This window comes from Bubalus bubalis, chromosome 5 (genome assembly GCF_019923935.1).
Source record: "Bubalus bubalis isolate 160015118507 breed Murrah chromosome 5, NDDB_SH_1, whole genome shotgun sequence".
NCBI classification, from domain to species: domain Eukaryota; kingdom Metazoa; phylum Chordata; class Mammalia; order Artiodactyla; family Bovidae; genus Bubalus; species Bubalus bubalis.
This window is the reverse complement of record NC_059161.1, coordinates 3,319,464-3,338,564: the sequence shown is the minus strand read 5'-3', so window position 1 is coordinate 3,338,564 and position 19,101 is coordinate 3,319,464. Positions and strand designations below refer to the sequence as shown.

The window sequence follows — 19,101 nt, the reverse complement described above, 5'->3', positions numbered from 1 at the left end:
GATATGCAGATGACACCACCCTTATGGCAGAAAGTGAAGAACTAAAGAGCCTCTTGATGAAAGTGAAAGAGGAGAGTGAAAAAGTTGGCTTAAAGCTCAACATTGAGAAAACTAAGATCATGGCATCTGGTCCCATCACTTCATGGCAAATAGATGGGGAAACAGTGGAAACAGTGTCAGACTTTATTTTTGGGGGCTCCAAAATCACTGCAGATGGTGACTGCAGCCATGAAATTAAAAGATGCTTACTCCTTGGAAGGAAAGTTATGACCAACCTAGATAGCATATTCAAAAGCAGAGACATTGTTTTACTAACAAAGGTCCATCTAGTCAAGGCTATGGTTTTTTCCAGTGGTCATGTATGGATGTGAGAGTTGGACTGTGAAGAAAGCTGAGCACCGAAGAATTGATGCTTTTGAACTGTGGTGTTGGAGAAGACTCTTGAGAGTCCCTTGGACTGCAAGGAGATCCAACCAGTCCATTCTAAAGGAGATCAGTCCTGGGTGTTCATTGGAAGGACTGATGCTGAAGCTGAAACTCCAAAACTTTGGCCACCTCATGCGAAGAGTTGACTCATTGGAAAAGACTCTGACGCTGGGAGGGATTTGGGGGCAGGAGGAGAAGGGGACAACAGAGGATGAGATGGTTGGATGTCATCACCAACGCGATGGACATGAGTTTGAGTGATCTCCGGGAGCTGGTGATGGACTGGGAGGCCTGGTGTGCTGTGATTCATGGGGCTGCAAAGAGTTGGACACGACTGAGCAACTGAACTGAACTGAACTGAACAGCTAACAACTATGACCTTGGAGGGCTGTGAAACCAGTGGTCCATGGCTGAATATATGATACACTGGAGCCAGGAAGGACCAGTCATAGATTGGGGTGATGTGTAGAGGCCGACGCCAATCTGGTTACATTGATTAGTCTGACCTTACTCTTCTTCATTAGCTCAGTTACTTCTGATCTGAAAATGACAACCAACCAAGCTGGTAGTTCCTCTTCATACTTGGTTAGAGATTATGAATTATGTGTCTTCTAATGCTTGCCTTGAAATTGGGACGAACATGAGCTGTAATCTGGAGCTGACTTTCCCCAATTCTCTCTCTACTGTCTGAACTGACATTTCTAATATGAGAAATACAGCATTAGTCAAATAATTAATCAGACTTTCTTCCTATGATGATAGTCCTGTCTGCCTACCCAAGAAGAAGTATTTCAAACCATTGTGAGAGTAGCTTTTACTTTATTTCTTTTCAGTCCCATGCACCAGCCCCCGGTTTTGTGTGTGTTCTTGTGTTTTTACTGTTTGTTTGTTTTTGGCTTGGCAGCATGAAAGTTCCTAGCAGTTTCAGCCACACTTGTCATACATTACTTACCTTCCTGGTAAGTAATTGCTTACCGGTTAGTGCATGCCATCCCTGCATGATGTCTCAATTCCTAGTTATTCACTGGAGAGGAAAATGCAATCATGAATGGAAAAAAAAAAAACTCGCATGAGAAGTGTTGTGCACTGGCCCTCCCTTCCACCTATTTACTTTCCATAGTTTAAAAAATACACATCATCTAAAAGAAATATTATCTCCCGACCAGAGAAAAGAAAAGGCAAGTGGAAGAGCAGTGACTCACATCCAGTTCACCAGCTGGCCGGACCACGGGGTCCCCGAAGACCCTCACCTGCTCCTCAAGCTGCGCAGGAGGGTAAACGCTTTCAGCAACTTCTTCAGCGGCCCCATCGTGGTGCACTGCAGGTACGTGAAGACCACCCCCGACAGCACCGGGGCTGTTCACACCTGTGCCCGTGGGGCTGTCGGGGCCACGCTCCCCTTCAGCAGCTGTTGCTTCTAGAAAGTCTGTGAGAAGAAAGTTGCAGTGTTTCCCCTGCTTAACCTTTCTGGGCTTTTTTTTTTAATTCATTTTTTTTATTGAAGGATGATTGATTTACAGAATTTTGCTGTTTTCTGTCAAACCTCAACACAATACCGTATTCTAACACATATATATGGGATCTAGAAAAGTGGTACTGAGGATTTATTTACAGGGTAACAGTGGAGAAACAGACAGAACAGACTCATGGACATGGGGAGGGGGAGGAAAGGGAGAGATATAAGGAAAGAGTAACGTGGAAACTTACATTACCATATGCAAAATAGGCAAGGGGAATTTGCCCTGTGGCTCAGGACACTCTAACACGGGCTCTGGATCAGCCTAGGGGGTGGGGTGGGCAGGGAGGTGGGAGGCGCTCTGGGCCTTTCTGCTCATCGTCCTGCCTTCATGTGCTTTGCCAGCGCTGGTGTTGGGCGCACAGGCACCTACATCGGCATCGATGCCATGCTGGAAGGCCTGGAGGCGGAGAACAAGGTGGACGTCTACGGCTACGTCGTCAAGCTCCGGCGGCAGAGGTGCCTGATGGTGCAGGTCGAGGTGTGTTCCGGGCACGCTCCTCACTTTCCGCTCCCGGCTTAGACCTTTTTCCATGGTGGGAGGAGTAACCTTAAAGGAATCCAAACTGTTCTCAAACAGCTTCTTTCTGGTTCCTGAAAACTAAAGCGCCGATCACAGTTAGAAGCATTTTGCATTGGTGGCTGAGAGCACTTGTGGAATAAGGATGACTATAAAGTATATGTTAAAAAATAATGAAATACCATTTACACATACGAGGTTGGGAAACAAAAATGCCAAAACCAAGTTTGTCAGCATTTCATAAAATTAAAACTAGGAAGACCTAATAGTACAGTACAGTGGTTAAGAGTCTAGTTTGGGGGACTAGATTTAGAAGTTTCAAATAGTGATAGTTATTCTTAATACCATGCACTCTTCAACCAGTTTTTAAAGTTCTTGTGCTTCAGTGAAGTCATCCAAATGGAGATGATAAAGAGTATTTACCTTAGAGTTAAGACACACAAGGTCATCCAAGTAAAGCACTTACACAAATCCCCGGAACATAGACATAGTCAGTAATTGTAATCGATAAATATTGTTATCGAGAATGTCTGCACTTGACCCAGAAATTCCATACACTGTATGTACCCAAAAGAAGCATTTCCAAATCTGCACGACTAGACACACATTCAGGAGTGCTCACTGAATTCAGCATTGCTAGGATAACAAAAAATGGAAACCTTTAAATACACAGCAGCATGGGAATAGGCCAGCAGAACGTGGGCGGGTGGACTCTGGACACCATGTTCCACTGCACTTGGCAGGTTAACGGGTCTGTAGCTCTCAGTGTGGGCAGGTGCTCAGGTGAGAGCAGTGAGCAAATACAGTCCCCAGATGAAACAGGTACAGCACTATGTATGCAGCTGTTAAGAAAGGACACAGGAATATGGTGTTTATAAATACATACATGTTATTGTAGGGGTCTTAACATGGATCGTGCACCAGAAAAAAAGGAACTGTTTCCTGTGGAAAAATAACATAGAATGGAAGGATACAGTCAAACTAGAGGTGGTGTTAAAGAATCTTGAACTTTATCAGAAATATGTCATTTGTTTAAAAACAGTAAATTCAAATATGATAAAAGTTTAATAATAGTGAACTCTGGATTTGGTATTTTATGCTTTCTCGTATGTGTGTTAGTTGCTCAGTCATGTCCAGCTCTTTGTGACCCCATGGACTGTAGCCTGTCAGGCTCCGCTGTCCATGGGATTCTCTGGGCAAGAATACTGGAGTGGGTTGCCATTCCTTTCTCCAGGGGATCTTCCTAACTCAGTGATTGAACCTGGGTCTCCTGCATTGCAGGCGGATTCTTTACCGTCTAAGCCACCAGGGAAGCCCCAAGAATACTAGAGTGGGTAGCCATTCCCTTCTCTGCAGGATCTACCCAACCTAGGGATTGAGCCTGGGTCTCCCACAAATCAGGCAGATTCTTTCGTATAATCTCTATTTTAAAAAGTGCTAGAAAACTTTTAAAAAATGTGTTCTATGGAACATCAACTTGCTTTTTTTTCCTCTCAGATACAGTGTGGAACTTTATAGTTTTATATCTTAGTATTTTAACTTACTAACTCAACACTAGTCCCAGGAGGAAGTAACAGATAGTGTTTTTTAACTGTTAGGAATAAAATAAAAGCTATAAGATGCCTAATGTATTTGTGAAGCTATTTTTTTTTTTCCTGGCAAAATAATCCGAGATGGAATTTACTCATTTCCCGGAGAACTATGAGTGCCAACTTCCAGATTATTTAAATGTGGCAGATACCAGTGTTCTCTTCCATACATTGTCTCCAGATGAACCAAATGTGGGGGATGTGTACTTTATTTAAATGTGATTCATAGGACTGTAAATGATAAATTAACTGTCTCTGTCCTTCCTTGAAATGACAGGCACAGTACATCTTGATTCACCAGGCCTTGGTGGAGTACAATCAGTTTGGGGAGACAGAAGTGAGCCTGTCTGAGTTACACCCATACCTGTCTAACATGAAGAAAAGAGACCCGCCCAGTGATCCCTCCCCACTGGAGGCTGAGTTCCAGGTAACAGCAGCCACCTGAACCTCTGTCTGCTTCCCAGGCTGTCCTGTGTACATGGGCTGGCTCTTGTATTTGGGCTTTGCCATAGTTTAAGAGAAGTGCCTGAAAGCACAAAACTGTTATGTAGGAAACTTGTTTAAATCTAGACATCTGACTCTGTGGCCAACATGTTAACCATTCCTCATTAACCTGGTGTAAAATAAAGTGTCAAAATAATAGTATAGAACCACAAAATCGGCCCGCCAAAGGCAGCGTAACATCTCACCTTTAACAACTGCATCTGGTTTTGGTTTGTAAAGGAAATAATTATAGGAGTTTATGACGACTTAGGAACGGGAACTGGCTGGAGCCGGTAGACAGAAACTGAAGGGTAAATACGTGTGTCCTAACCTATTTATTGGGCAATTACTCTAAAACTGCCCTAGGACGTGGCTCACCCATTTCAGAGAGTTGGTGTAGCTATCTCCAGGTTGTTCAGCCGTCACAAAGGTTTTGTTACCTTTCTCTTTCACTTGTAATTTTCAGTTTATCGAATCTGTGTGTGAACTACCAAACTGGTCAATTCAGATGTTATCACAACAAGACCAGGAACGTGCTTTTAATCAGATGCAGAGTCATTTAATGGTTTGGATCAGAGTGGGACTGGGGTAGGACTTGAGATAGTCACCAAGTAACATGATCCAACCTGAAGACTGTACTATGATGGAAAAACCAGCAGACTACCAGCTTGGTCTTCAGTAAGGGGTGTTTTCTTATTCTTGCTCTTTCTACTGCATTTAATTCACTAACTCTGCTATACTCCATATACACAGACACTGTTTGAAATAAAAATTCATATGTAAAGTCACTAAAAGAAAGGGTAGATTCTTTGAGCAAATATGATTGAGCCTGTGCTTCTAAGCACAAGAGTCAAAGTGATTTGTGTGTGGAAGTGGCTAGTGAGTGTGATCCACACAGGTGGTAACCATAGCTCTGATAGAAACGGTGAAATTATTCCAGCTAGGCAGAAAGGGAGGCAGAAAATGAGGGTAGAGATGGAGGTTGGCTGGTGGATTAGTGATGGGACATTGAGGCAGTTCCTGTCTAATTGCCTCGTCTTTCTTAAGAGCATATGAAGTCAGATCCTTGGCTGAGAGTTTGGGGGTGGGGCAGAAGTGAGTGGCAAAGAAGAGTTCATGCTCAAGAAAGAGAAAATGATTTGAAATAGTTCTATCAGAGAAGGAAAGCAGTCTCCCAGGTGAAGGGAGTGGGGTGGCCAGAAATTACTGTTGGATCTTTCGAAATTTATGGTCATGGATTTTCCAAGAGAGTCAGCCAGTTGTTTTTTTGTTTTTGTTTCCTGCAGTAACGTTGAGGTTAGAGGCTGTGTGCAGTTGGGGTAACCACATCTAGGATATTTTAAAGTGACCAATCGAAAGTTGGGAGGTGAAGGGGCTGAGGGTGCTTGCAGGTGAATAATTCAGGGTAGTCAGTAAAGAGCGTGTGAGCCACAGAAAGACATGCGGTACAATGAGAAAGTCATAAAAGCAGTATGTTAAAGGTTTTGATAGGATTGCAGATTACTGAATTGGAGGTGCTAGAATAAATGGCTGGGAACAATGGAGGCAACTTTCCATAGCAGGTATGGTGGAAATCATAACTTCTAAAGTGATGCAATTTTTGGAATGAAACCTATCTACAAAAGTGGAGAGGAGACTGTGGATGGCTGAAGATTGGAGGAAAATTATAGGAGGTGAAGACATGAGTGTGGTTTGGAACAAAGTGCTGTATTGACTTTGAAAGAAGACACCATAGTTTTTCTAAATGTGTTCATAATATATATACATGTGTATATACATGTGCACACACATATCTGTATTGATGTTGTTGTCCAGTCTCTCAGTCATGTCCAGCTCTTTGTACCTCTGTGGACTGTAGCATACCAGGCTTCTCTGACCTTTACCAACTCTCATAGCTTGCCCAAACTCATGTCCATTAGTTGGTGATGCCATCCAACCATCTCATCCTCTGTCGTCCCCTTCTCCTCCTGCCCTTAATCTTTCCCAGCATCAGGGTCTTTTCCACTGAGTGTGTATAACTGAGTGTGTGTAACTGTGTGTATAATGGTACTCAACTGTGCATGTTGAGCTCCCTCAGTTTAGGCTGTTTATCCACTTGAAAGATATTTGTTTAAGTTATTTATTAGGAAGAAAAGGCTGCAGGCAGGGAGATCTTCCGGTAGAAACTGACCTTTGAACAGATATCTAAAGGGCAAGTAGAAGTTAGCAGAGTGACAAAAAGGGACATGGGTAGTCCAGGCAGAAAACACACCTGTGAGTCTCCCGAGAATTAAAGGGTGCTTGGCCCCATCGAAAGGTGGAGGAGTTGGTTTGGCTGCAGCGCAGAGGGCCCTTCAGGAGGTGAGGCTGCAGACGGTCGGGGCCGCCTCCCGAGAGGCTTCCTGAGCGGTGCAGATAGATGTTGGGTCCTTCCTGACAAGCACGGGAAGCTGCCAGAAACCTGAGAGGAACGTGCCCTGTTGTGTTCTAGAAGGATTAGAGCAAGTGAGATTGAAGGTAAAGAGGCCAGCAAAGAGACTGTTGATGTTTTCAAGTGAGAAATGAAAGTGATTGTCCTAAGCAGGAGGAGAGAAATGCAGGATTTGAGAGCTTCACCCAGACATATGACAGCTTTTGCCAACTGATTAGCCACCAGGAGGGAGAGGGGAAGAGTCTGGAGTGCTTAAAGAAATGAAATGTTGATTATGCAAAGCATGAGCCGAGTCATCTGTGCACGTTTTACCCTGGAGGAGAATTGACTTTGGGTCCTTTAAAATAATTTAACATTGTTTTTGCCATATGGAGAATGGCCAATATCTGTGCAGTGCTTTTAACTTATAAAAGATCAAACCATACTTTTTTACTGTCTAGCACCTCTTCACTGGGAAACATATTCTGTTATATAATTGTATATGTTCAAATTCACCATGTCAAAGTACTTAAGACCTGAATAGTTTAAAAAAAAAGATCAGGGACAAACTTAAAAATTGGGACCTTAAGGAATGTATGCAAATTTCACAAAACTTAATGAAATTCTTTTCTTTAGAGAACACTTTATGCTGCAGTAATAAACTAAACCAGTCATTACATTTTAAAAGGTGTTTCCTTTCTGTTTCTTTCTTTCAGAGACTTCCTTCTTATAGGAGCTGGAGGACACAGCATATTGGGAACCAAGAAGAAAATAAGAGTAAAAACAGGAATTCTAAAATCATTCCATGTATGCAGTTTATTTTTATCTTTTGTATCATAGTGAAGTTCTTTGAATTTGCTTAATGTGAGACATAGACACAAACCTTTGGGAAGCAACTTTTCAACATTTGCTTGACAGCAGAGACTAGTTATAGGTTATTTAAATTTACTTGTAGCAAATACAACAAATTGAACCCCAGACATTGACAATGGAATTTGGAGGACAGACGGTATTCAGTGTTTTCTTTTTATCAATTAGTTCAGAAATGAGTTTTCAGAAAGATGTAACCTTTTAAGCTGGGGAAAGGCCAAGTTCTCTTTACAGGTTTTCTCTCATCTTTGGTTTATTGCAGTTATTTACTCCAGGGTAATTGCCAAGTAGCAAAATTACATCTTTTTGTTCCCTTTATGTTTTCTGTTTATCCTATCCTTACCTCAGGGAGGTTAAAAGTAGGCAGGAAATATACTATAAACTCTTGATCATCATGTTTAATAGGACAAAACATGCATCTTTTGCTATTTAAGTATATTGATAGCACCGTACCTATACAACTATAATTTTATTCAGTTGCTAAATAAATATTCATACACTAAAACTAACATGGAGAAAATATAGCCTAAGATAGACGACCTTATAAATTGGATCAATGCAGGGTTGACCTAGTTAATTTCTGAAGTGGTCCTTATGAATGTAGTTTAAAATATGAAATTGATGGTGATATAACTAATCAGATCCTTTGATGAGGTTATTCTAAATTTAAGAAATTGAGTAACAGCTAGAAATTATGGACTAAATACTTTCCTCGATAAAATAATTATTTATTTGAGATACTCATTTAATTAAGATTGCTAATTTACTGTTAATAAGATATAATTGAAAAATTAGGTTTTACCTAAGGTATGTATTTTATTAACTTACAGATGTATTTTTAAAACTTTTATCCATCAGATTGATGCTATTTCATGGAAAACTAAAGTAGATGTATCAAATATTGAATAATCATATGGAACATTATGACAGAGTTATGTCCTATGTTTTTTCCTGGGACTTTCTTGGGATCGATTGCCTTTCCATTAGAGTTTAAAAAATAATTTGTTAATCAATGAGAATGGAACAGGATCTCATTCCATGTAGATCAATAAGTATACATAACGCAATCTGTCACTTTAAAACGACTTTCTAGTTTCCACGTGACAGTCAAGCAGAGATTTATTTATTTTTTAAATCAAATTTAAATTTTATTTTTATTTTGCACAGATGACTTTAACAGAGTGGCACTGAAACATGAGCTGGAAACGAGCAAGGAGAGTGAGCAAGATTCAGATGAGTCCTCTGATGAGGACAGCGACCTGGAGGAGATAAGCGGGTACATCAATGCCTCCTTTGTCATGGTAAGTCCTCACCATTCCCAAGCCCGAGGCCCACCTCTAAGACATATGCATATGTTCTTACGGCCATGCACTAAGTGATTTTATAAAAGAAGGGTGAGCTTGACCATATCTATGTATTCACTGATGTGAAAGTTTCCATTTTTAATACTATATCTTAACTTATTGCAATACTTAGACATCAAAACCTAATGAGTTGATAAAAAACAATACTATTAGTTACAATTTATGGCAAATATGACTATAATATAATTTGAAAAATAATGAAATTCAGCAAAAACAGATATTTGAAAATGTTTACATATACTCAGATACCCATATTGCAAGCAGATCCAAGTTTGCTTATTTGTATGGTTAAAAACTTTTCATTCAGATTTTCTGAATATTTAAGTGAGTCTGTGTCACATACCATTTTTTTTTTTTTTTTTTAGTATACTGAGAATTCAAGCAAGGAACTTTACGTAATTCAGTAAATACTTCTTGCATATTCACTGAGTTTATTTCTTTTCCCAATTTTCTTAAAATACATATTCATAGAATATTAGTTCTAAGATAGAAGAATGCTGTCTGAGCTAAGTTGCTCAATCGTGTCTGTCTCTTTCCAACCCCATGGACTGTAGCCCACCAGGTTCCCCTGTCCATGGGGATTCCCCAGGCAAGAATACTGGAGTGGGTTGCCATGCTCTCCTCCAGGGGATCTTCCCTGACCCAGGGATTGAATGTAGGTTTCCTGCATTGTAGGCTAATTCTGAGCTACCAGGAAGCTCAAGAATCCTGGAGTGGGTAACCTATCCCTTCTCCGGGGGATCTTCCCAACCCAGGAATTGATTTGGAGTCTCCTGCACTGCAGGCCAGCAGATTCTTTACCAGCTGAGCTACCAGGGGTTCCTAGCAGAAGAATATATAAACATAAATTAGAGACATGATGAAGGCAATTTTGAAATGCTTATGCTTTTTAAAAAAATAATCACATTAAGCTCTTCAAAGGAAAAAATGGTATTTTTGGAGGGAAAAATTTGTTAGATTTCTAAAGTAATATCTTCTAAACTTGATTTTACTTTAGTAGCCAAGTATTATCATTAACTAATATCTTTTATAGAGACATCACATTGTTTTTTGGACCTAAGAATCTGTTTGTCACTGTTTTAAAAGACTGAAGTATAGTTGCTTTACAATGTTGTGTTAATTTGTGCTGTACAGCAAAGTGATTCAATTATACATACATACATATATATACACACACTTTCTTTATTATGTTCTTTTCCATTATGGTTCATCACAGGATGGGACCGAAGAATCTTAATATTTTTATGTAACAGCACTGAGATCAAATTAAGTGACTGTCTTTCCACATGGTTGTTTTAAGAACCCACTATTCCCTCACCAGCAGCAGTAACCGGGTCTCAATTTTTGCTTTGTTGAAAGAGTTACTGGAAACCTGAAGTGATGATCGCGGCTCAGGGACCGCTGAAAGAGACCATTGGTGACTTCTGGCAGATGGTCTTCCAAAGAAAAGTCAGGGTGATCGTTATGCTGACAGAACTGAAGAGTGGAGACAAGGTTTGTGCGTTTGAGAATCTCCTCTTTTGGGTCTTTCTGTCATAAAATCTGATCCTTCCTTCTTGGATCACTTACTGGATGGATCTCTGTATCCCAGTCCCTTTGATCCACTGTCACACGGTTCCATTTGTTCATTCTCCCCGTTTTCCATCCACGTGCTGGCCTCCAGAGTTTTCACCTGGGTTCTGACCATTCCTCCTGTTTGCCTCCCCCAGCCCCCGCCAGCTCTGCCCACTGTTCACAGATCGATTGTCTAATAATGCACAGCAACCCCCAGCCTCCCTCTGCTAAACACGGCGGACCGTGTAAGCAGGGGGCTGCTGAGAACCTGCTGTATAGCAGCTGAGAGCCTGCTGTATAGCACAAGGGGAAAAAGAAGGTGCAGTTTGTTTGCAGGACATGCATTGAGTCGAACTTAAAAATGCATTCCAGTATGCAGTGAGAGTGTCCGACTCTTTGCAACCCCGTGGACTTTGGCCCGCCAGTCTCCTGTCCATGGATTTCCCAGGCAAGAATACTGGAGTGGGTGGTCATTCCCTTCTCCAGGGGATCTTCTCGACCCAGGGATCAAACCCGGGTCTCCCGTACTGCAGGCGGATTCTTTACCGTCAGAGTCACCAGGGAAGGATGCAGTAGGTACAGACAGACACTGCTTGATGCCGCTTGAACGAGGCACCTCGAAGAGTCACATCGTAGAGTCAGAAAGCATGCTGGTCGGTGCCAGGGGCTGGGGTGGGTGTAGGAGGTGGGGAGGTGAGTGGAGACTCAGTGTTCAGTGGGGACAGAGTTTCAATTTAGGAAAATGAAAAGTTGGGGAGATGGATGATGGTGAGAGCTGCCTAACAAGTTGAACTGTGCAGTTAGATATGGTTAGGATACTACGTTTTATTTTATGTGACTTTTACCACACATGCACACAACAGCCACATCTTTATTCTATTTTTTTTTTTTTTTTTTTTTTTTTGCAGGATAGAAACCCACCTCTTTGGTCTGACATTTAAGACCATCAGTAATCAGGCCCAGTGTATCTTGCCATATGCTCAGCTTTTACGTTTTCCACAGTGTCCGCTCTGGACAAGTAGAGTTACTGACAGAATCTTAACGCAGCGCCTGTGCTCTCCTCAGCGAGCGTTAATTTTCTGACATCTAGACGTGCCCTCTCTTCCCATTTTGATCCTATCTTCTAGAGAGACAAAACTCCTGAAAACCGTATCTTAATCCCGTCTTCTTTGTATCCATGTAAGAGTTACTGTCATAGAATTCTAAGGTTGTAGGTGAACCTCGGACCTAATTTGATCTTCTGCCTAATGCCTGTTACATATATGTGAGCCTTTTCTTAATACCACAAGTTATCAAGATCTTCCTGGCAGTACATCTTAGTCTTTACCACCTAACACTGTATCTGACATATGCTAAAGCTTATTTAATGAATGTTCTCACCAGTATGCAGTTATCCTATATGTATTCTTTTTCTCTCTCTCTTTTCCCTTCTCCCCTACCCTTGTGCATAGAAAATAGGTTTTTTTTTTCCTTTATTTTTATGTTTTTCTTTTTTTCATTTTCCATTTGTTTCTTTTCAAAAACTTTAGCTGGAGGAGAATTGCTTTACCGTGTTGCATTCGTTTCTGCTCTGCGACGTGCATCAGCTGTAAGGACACACATATCCTCTTCCTGAGCCTCTATGCCTACCTGCTGTCCACTGTGTCGGTCATCACAGGGCACCGAGCTGAGCTCCCTGTGTTATACAGCAGCTCCCCACTAGCTATTTTATGTTTTTTTTTTCTTTTAAGGCATGGGATTCTAGTAATCTTTTCCTTCACCTAAATTGGGAAAGCCAGGGAATGGAACAGGACTTCAGACAGGAATGCCTAACGTGGTCAGCAACTGTGGATCTGTAGTTAGTGGAAATCATTTGAGGAAGGAGCAAGTACTTCTGTGATCCATGTGTTCGTCAGTCTGACCTTTTCCTCAGATAGCCAGCTGACACAGACAAGATACAGATGAAGCTTCTAAAGATGCGGTCTCTTTCCCGCCGGACCCCTGGAGGGACAGGGAGACCTAAGTTCTTGGAGGGGTGATGACAACATCAGCCCAGTCCATCCTTTTTGAAAAGGTGGTGGTGAGGCATGGAAAGGTGGGAAAAGCAAAGCTGAGACCTAGCCTGGGGTGGCAGAGCTGTGCCCGTGGTGTGCTGGGCACCTTGGCTCTCCCTGGGTTCCTTGCATGAGGCAGCACCATATATCTGTTGGATGGATGTCCAGAATACTGCCAATAGGTTTTAGATTTTTATGAAGAGAACTCAGTTTGACAACACAGTTAGTCATTTCACATTCAACAGAGCAGAGTGAAGAAGAGAGAGAAAGAGGACGGAGTCAAAGTCGAGATGAGAGCGGTGGCTCTCTGAGCGCGTTGACAGGCGAACAGAGCCCTTGGGCAGCTGATGCTGAACCACGTTCTTTCTCATCTAGGAAGCCTGTGCTCAGTACTGGGAGGAAGGAAAGCAAACCTACGGAGATGTGGAAGTTCACATGAAGGACACCAACAAATCTTCAGCGTATACCGTCCGTGCGTTTGAACTGAGACATTCCAAGGTACACACTCAATTTCAGGAGTATGCGTCTTTGGTGTAATTGACCTGGTTGAAAAATTAAGATGCATTGCTCTGTGAGAGTGAAGCAATTCTCTATATGTTTTCAGGATGAACTTTTTTAATGATTTAAATGGAAGTAACTGGGAGGGAAAAGCAATAATCAGCTTATCGAATGGGCTGAGTTTCTCCCTTGAATTCATGTTCCTTCCCCTGGTTTTAGAGGAAAGATCCCCGAACGGTGTACCAGTACCAATTTAATAACTGGAATGGGGACGAGCTGCCCGCAGAACCCAAAGAACTGGTCTTGATGATCCAGAATCTCAAACAAAAACTTCCCAAGAAGAATTCTGCCGAAGGGAATAAATATCACAGGAATGTGCCTCTTCTCATCCACTGCAGGTCAGTGGGGTTTCACGGGATATGTTCTAAAACCCAGCGTCCTGCTTGACCTCTTGGCTCACACCTCCTATTAAAGGCGATTTCTCCTAATAGATAAAAATGCATGACTGCAGTGGAACACGTCTCTCCCACGTGTTCCAGCAGCGCAAGTGTTGTGGAAATGCAGTAGAAATGACTATATTTTAGTGCAGGGATATGAGGTTATGCGCCCCTTAATACCAGGGGTATGTAATCCCTGAATCAGCGCTAATGCTGAGCCCAGAATGTGACCTGTCCTGAGTGAATGAATGGATGGATGGAAGCGCGCGTGGACAGATGGATGGGTCGACGTTACATTTTGTTTCTGCCTTTACAAGTGCATTGAGCCACTCTATTAGTTGTCAGTAGAATCCAGAGGACTCTGGATTGTTTTGCCTCCAATACACATATCTTATTTATTAACCAAAATCTTATGCTTAGCAACTTTGATTTGAAACCCATCACTTCACTCCCTAAATAGAGCCCCAAAGGCAAAGATTTTAATAATATACATAATAATACTTGATTTTATTTAATTTATGTTATGCAGGCCCTTAAGTTTCATCTGTGATAGGTCTCCACCTTAAATAAGAGGTTTGAAAGAAGGATGCATGATATAAACTATTTACATAAAATGTTACACTAAATTAGAAATTAAAATAGTAAAGTAAGATGAGAAACGTAAAACTAGGGAAGTGCTTAAAAGAAATGAGGCTTTTTGAGAAAGCCTCATTATTATTATTAAAATTACATACACTACAACCAAGCCCTTAAACAAATACTACTTTTTGGCATTTATTTGAGTTTTCAAAGGTAAAATTTACATGGAAAGAAAACTAAAGAAGGGAAGTGTAGTATTTAAAACTGTATGTGTGTCTTAGGGGACAGATGAATACCTACTGTACATTCCTTGGTTATGTACATCAAAAACCTTCCAATAATATTCTCTAAATAGAATTTTTATTATAATGCAGCATGCCTCTCACAGTTTGATAAGTGATTTGGCTGCCCTCTCCTTAGTGAGTAACTTAACTAGGTATCCTTTTTCTATTAGTGCAGAATTGTTAACGTTTGTGAGAAAAAAAAAAAAAGCACTAGAGGGGCAGCAAGAGGAGAGAAAGTACGTGGTTTAGTAATTTACAGGGCATCAGGTCCAGTTTTTCTGGATTCATCAGTTTCTAGCCATGCCTTTATCTTCCCTAAATTTCAGTCAAATTGGCTTTATGATATGTGTCTTAACAACTTCATATGTAAATTAAAGTGCATGGTAATTAGTAAAGTACTAAACAGGAGAAAGTATATTTTTAAAGTGTAAGTTTTTAAACTAAAGGATTATTATATTCCCAGGTTGAGAAAGTTTGCATAAAACATGCATTTAGCAGAAACGTTCTGCTCTTAAGAGACGGGAATAAAGTAATTACAGTAAACCTGAAGCAAAGAATGTATTCTTCTCTCTGTCTTTTGATTTTTATCCCAATATCACTTTCTCCATAAACTGTAGAATTCTTTTTAATCTTTTCTTTCTTTTATAGAGATGGATCTCAGCAAACAGGAATATTTTGCGCGTTGTTCAACCTCTTGGAAAGCGCTGACACAGAGGAAGTGATAGACGTGTTTCAAGCTGTGAAGTCGCTCCGCAGAGCTCGGCCAGGAATGGTCCCCACCTTCGTAAGTGCACCGCCCCGGTGCTTTTAACGTCTTTTCCCCTTTTCACTTCTTCTCTCTCTTTCTGCCCCTCCCCCTCCTCTCATCCTCTCCTTTCTGTTACTTCTCTTCTGTTTACTTTTCTAGTCTTCTCTTTTAAAATCGCATTTTACATGATGGTTCACTTTGGATTGTTATCAGTATAAATAAGAGACCTAATGGGAGTTTGCCAGCGATGCCTGGTGGTGGTTCATGAAGAACACTTTTCTTAAAGCTCATGAATCCCCCATCCCTCCACTTGCAATCTTGTATCAGTTTGTGTTGCTGCGCCACAGACCGCCCGGCATTTAGAGACTGAAGAAAGGTGACGTTTATTATAGTGCAATCATCTGTTTGCTCAGTTGAATAGTCCTGCCGCTCACACCAGGCTCAGCCAGCCTGGACCAGGCTCCCTCGTGTGTCTGCTGTCGCTGGTGTGTCCACTGGGAGTTGGCTTGTCCGAAGGGACCTTGAGTGCCCCTGGGCTGGCAGTTGGCTGGCATTTAGCTATGGCAACAGGGGTGCGTGGATCATGTGTCTCTTCTGGTCCAGACGTGTTCCCATAAAGGCAGCGGAGTTCCTGCAGAGTGAGACCCCTGGGGCCCAGGCTTGGGACTGGGATGTGTTTTCTTCTGCATTTTGTTACCTGAACAGGCCACAAGGCCAGCTCAGGTGTAGGGGTGGGATAAACTCACCTTTTGTCCAAAGGGCCTGCAAAGTCAGTTACCCAAGAGGTATGGATGCAACTGAAAAAGGGGTCTGGCAGCTCGCCACTCAGATGCAATAAAGAGGCTGGGCTGGTAGGAAGGAAAGTGCTTTATCTTGGATGCTGGCACCCGGAGCAGCGGGGACGTGGACGCCTGTCCAAAGCCGGCTCCCCCACTCCACTGACAATCAGCGGGCAACAGCTTTTATAGACCAGGGTGGGGACTGCATGCAGACACAGCACAGTCAGCTCTCACGGTCATCTTCAGATTGGTCATCGGTGGTCTGACCAGCATCGTCTTGACTGTTTTAAGTGCAGTGAGTCTTCAGTTCCATGGTTGGTTTCTTCCCGTTTCTCTGAGGCCAATTCTCAGAATTGTGGCAGCTTCTGTTATGGCTACAGTCCAGTTATCCTGTAGTTAACTTCTCCACCTGGTGGGGGTTTCACTGTCTATAAGACAGCTCACAGGATACGGCTCGGAGTATGATCTACAGCCCTTGAAGAGGAACTGAAGGTCCTTGACTACGCTTAATGACTAAACTGTTGCTATTTCGTCTCCTTTGACTGTTCTCCTTTGTTTCTCTTTTCTCTGATTAAACTTCTTCTTTGACTAAGGTTATTCCACAGACCAAGGGCGAGCAGAGGACTGGGGTCGGGGGATGAGGACCACAGGCTCCTGCTCTGTTTCATGGGTACAGAGAGGCTGTTGAATGAGCCTTGTCCTAATCCACCCAAGTTGTGTCTGAAGTGTAGTGACACGGATGATGGTCTGGGAGTCAGTCACTCATCACAATGCAGACTTAACCACTCACTCAAACACTGGCAGCTCTTACTTGAGCATGACCTTGACCTTGCATGTATTGATGTTAAAAGTGTACTGAGTGCCTGCTGTGTGCTTTTGCCATTAAGATACTCACTGTTCAGTGTGAGGAAAAGGCAGACCTATACTAAGCGATGCCATAAGTGAAAGGCCAGAGAAATTATTAGGTGGTGCGGTGGTAGAGTCCGCCTGCAGTGCAGGAGATGCAAGAGATCTGGGTCTGATCCCTGGGTCAGGAAGATCCCCTGGAGAAGGACATGGCTACCCATTTCTTCTCCATTCCTGCCTAGAAAGTTCTGTGGACTGACGAGCCTGGTGGGCTACAGTCCATGGGGTCGCAAAGAGTCGGACACGATTGACTGAACATATGAGTGAAATGATGGAGAGATCACTAGAACACGAATGAGGGCACTGAATTTAACCTAAGGGGCTCAGACTGGCTTCCTGCAGACTCTGGATCGGATGCCATGTGATATGTAGGCATGAACCAAAAGAATGGGCATCCAAGATGGGTTCCTTTGCAAAAGCTTAGGAACGAGATACCCCCTTATGGCCTGAGAGGGGACCGAACACCGATTTGGCATGGCTACAAGATCAGTCCTGAAGACTGCCTTGCAGTCAGTCCTTTAGAACCCTAAGGAGAGTGAGTCATTTAAAACAATCTTTTTATGAAAACACACAGGAATAGTTTTGTTACCCAGAGTCCTCCACAAGTAAATGATTAAGTCTTGTTCATTTTCATCTGATGTTAACAAAAAAAAAGAAAAAAGGACATAAACCTCTTTTGTGTAATCCCTGGCTTCTTCCCTTTGCTAGGAGCAATACCAATTTCTGTATGACGTCATTGCTGGCGCCTATCCCGCCCAGAATGGACAAGTAAAGAAAAGCAAGCATCCAGAAGATAAGGTTGAGATTGATAACGAGGTGGACAAAGCTAAGCCGGATGCTAACTGCACAAGCCCCCCGGAGGCCCTGGAGAAGACTCCCGAAGGAGACAAAGAGGCTGGAGGTGCCAAACCCACGGAAGGTGCTGAGGGGCCGGAGCATGCTGCCAATGGTCCCGCGAGTCCCGTTTTAACTCAGAGTGCATAGGAAAGACAGACGCGGGGCAGCTCCAAACCCCGGATTCAAGGTTGTCTCTACTTTTCTAGAACTAGAGAGGCAAAATAGATACACAGTGGATTCATGAAGGGCGTGGACCGGGGTTTGCGGGAAACTTTTGTTTTACACCTGTAGAAAAATATTTAAGACAGTTTTGCTGGAGCATTTTTGTACAGTCTTATGCTTATTTTAAGTTTTATCCATCTCTATCATCCAGCAAGAAGCAGCTTGTTTGTACTCTTTGTGTGTGTGTGTGTGTGAAAGAGAAAGAGGCAGAAACAGACAGATATGGGGGAGGAGTTAGAGGATGCTTTCAAGTAAATCTAAATGTTCTGAGAAACTTTGCCATTTTGGTTTTGAAGAAAAATGACAGTATTTTATACTAGAAATATTAACTTTGCTCAAAGGCTCTATTTTTTTAAAATCATAAATTGTGTGTGTGCTGCCAGTAAGAAGGACATGTACATTTCTAGAATGACCTCAAGATGGCCTCCTTGTCCTGCTGAAATACATCTTATGGTTTCCTATTTTACTTCCAGAAATAGACATAAAAATAGAATGTGTGTACTGCGGGACAGTTAACTAAATTAACATTTGGAAATCTTATATTCCATATGTTAGCATTTAGTCCAATATTTCAGGCTTATTTAATCTAATTTAAAATTTCAAGAAAGCCTATCTTGTTATCTTCATGTGGAGTTTATAATTTTGAAGCACAGATTATTCTCTGTATAATATGTGAAATTTATTGCTTGATACTTTTGACCCAAAATGATGTGTTTGCTACAATTGAGCTTCAATAAACATCTTTAAATAAATGTAATGTGTGTTCAATCCCTAGGACAAAAGTAGAGTCATTAGAATGTATTTGTGCTAAATATTTACATATGAAGCCTAACATACCTATTTTTATGGAATAAGACATTGATAGGAGGTATATAATATTGCACATGCATATTTTTCATGGTTAAGTTTGTTCTTGTCTCACTGAAATGCATTTACTCTGAATTTCTCAAATATTTAGACTACTTTTTACCATGAATTGGTAACAGCAACCACAATAAAATTCAACTATTACCTTTTCTTGTATATAATGTATTGTGTCACATGTTTCATATATGAACTATGTAAGC

General features: G+C 41.8%; 1 protein-coding gene across 4 annotated transcripts in view; it reads left to right on the top strand.

Moving 5' to 3' along the window:
- Nucleotides 1-18,786, top strand: part of PTPRC (protein tyrosine phosphatase receptor type C) — a 130,997-nt gene extending 112,211 nt beyond the window's left edge. For all 4 annotated transcript variants that reach the window (XM_044942636.2, XM_044942635.2, XM_044942634.2 and 1 more), the window contains 10 exons: nt 1,593-1,750; nt 2,288-2,423; nt 4,329-4,478; nt 7,640-7,730; nt 8,961-9,094; nt 10,517-10,651; nt 13,120-13,242; nt 13,462-13,640; nt 15,191-15,326; nt 17,684-18,786. In XM_044942636.2, coding sequence (XP_044798571.2) covers nt 1,593-1,750; nt 2,288-2,423; nt 4,329-4,478; nt 7,640-7,730; nt 8,961-9,094; nt 10,517-10,651; nt 13,120-13,242; nt 13,462-13,640; nt 15,191-15,326; nt 17,684-17,959 — 1,518 coding nt within the window. In that variant the 3' untranslated portion in view covers nt 17,960-18,786. The remainder of the gene's footprint in view (nt 1-1,592; nt 1,751-2,287; nt 2,424-4,328; nt 4,479-7,639; nt 7,731-8,960; nt 9,095-10,516; nt 10,652-13,119; nt 13,243-13,461; nt 13,641-15,190; nt 15,327-17,683) is intronic.
- The last annotated feature ends 315 nt before the right edge of the window (nt 18,787-19,101 follow it).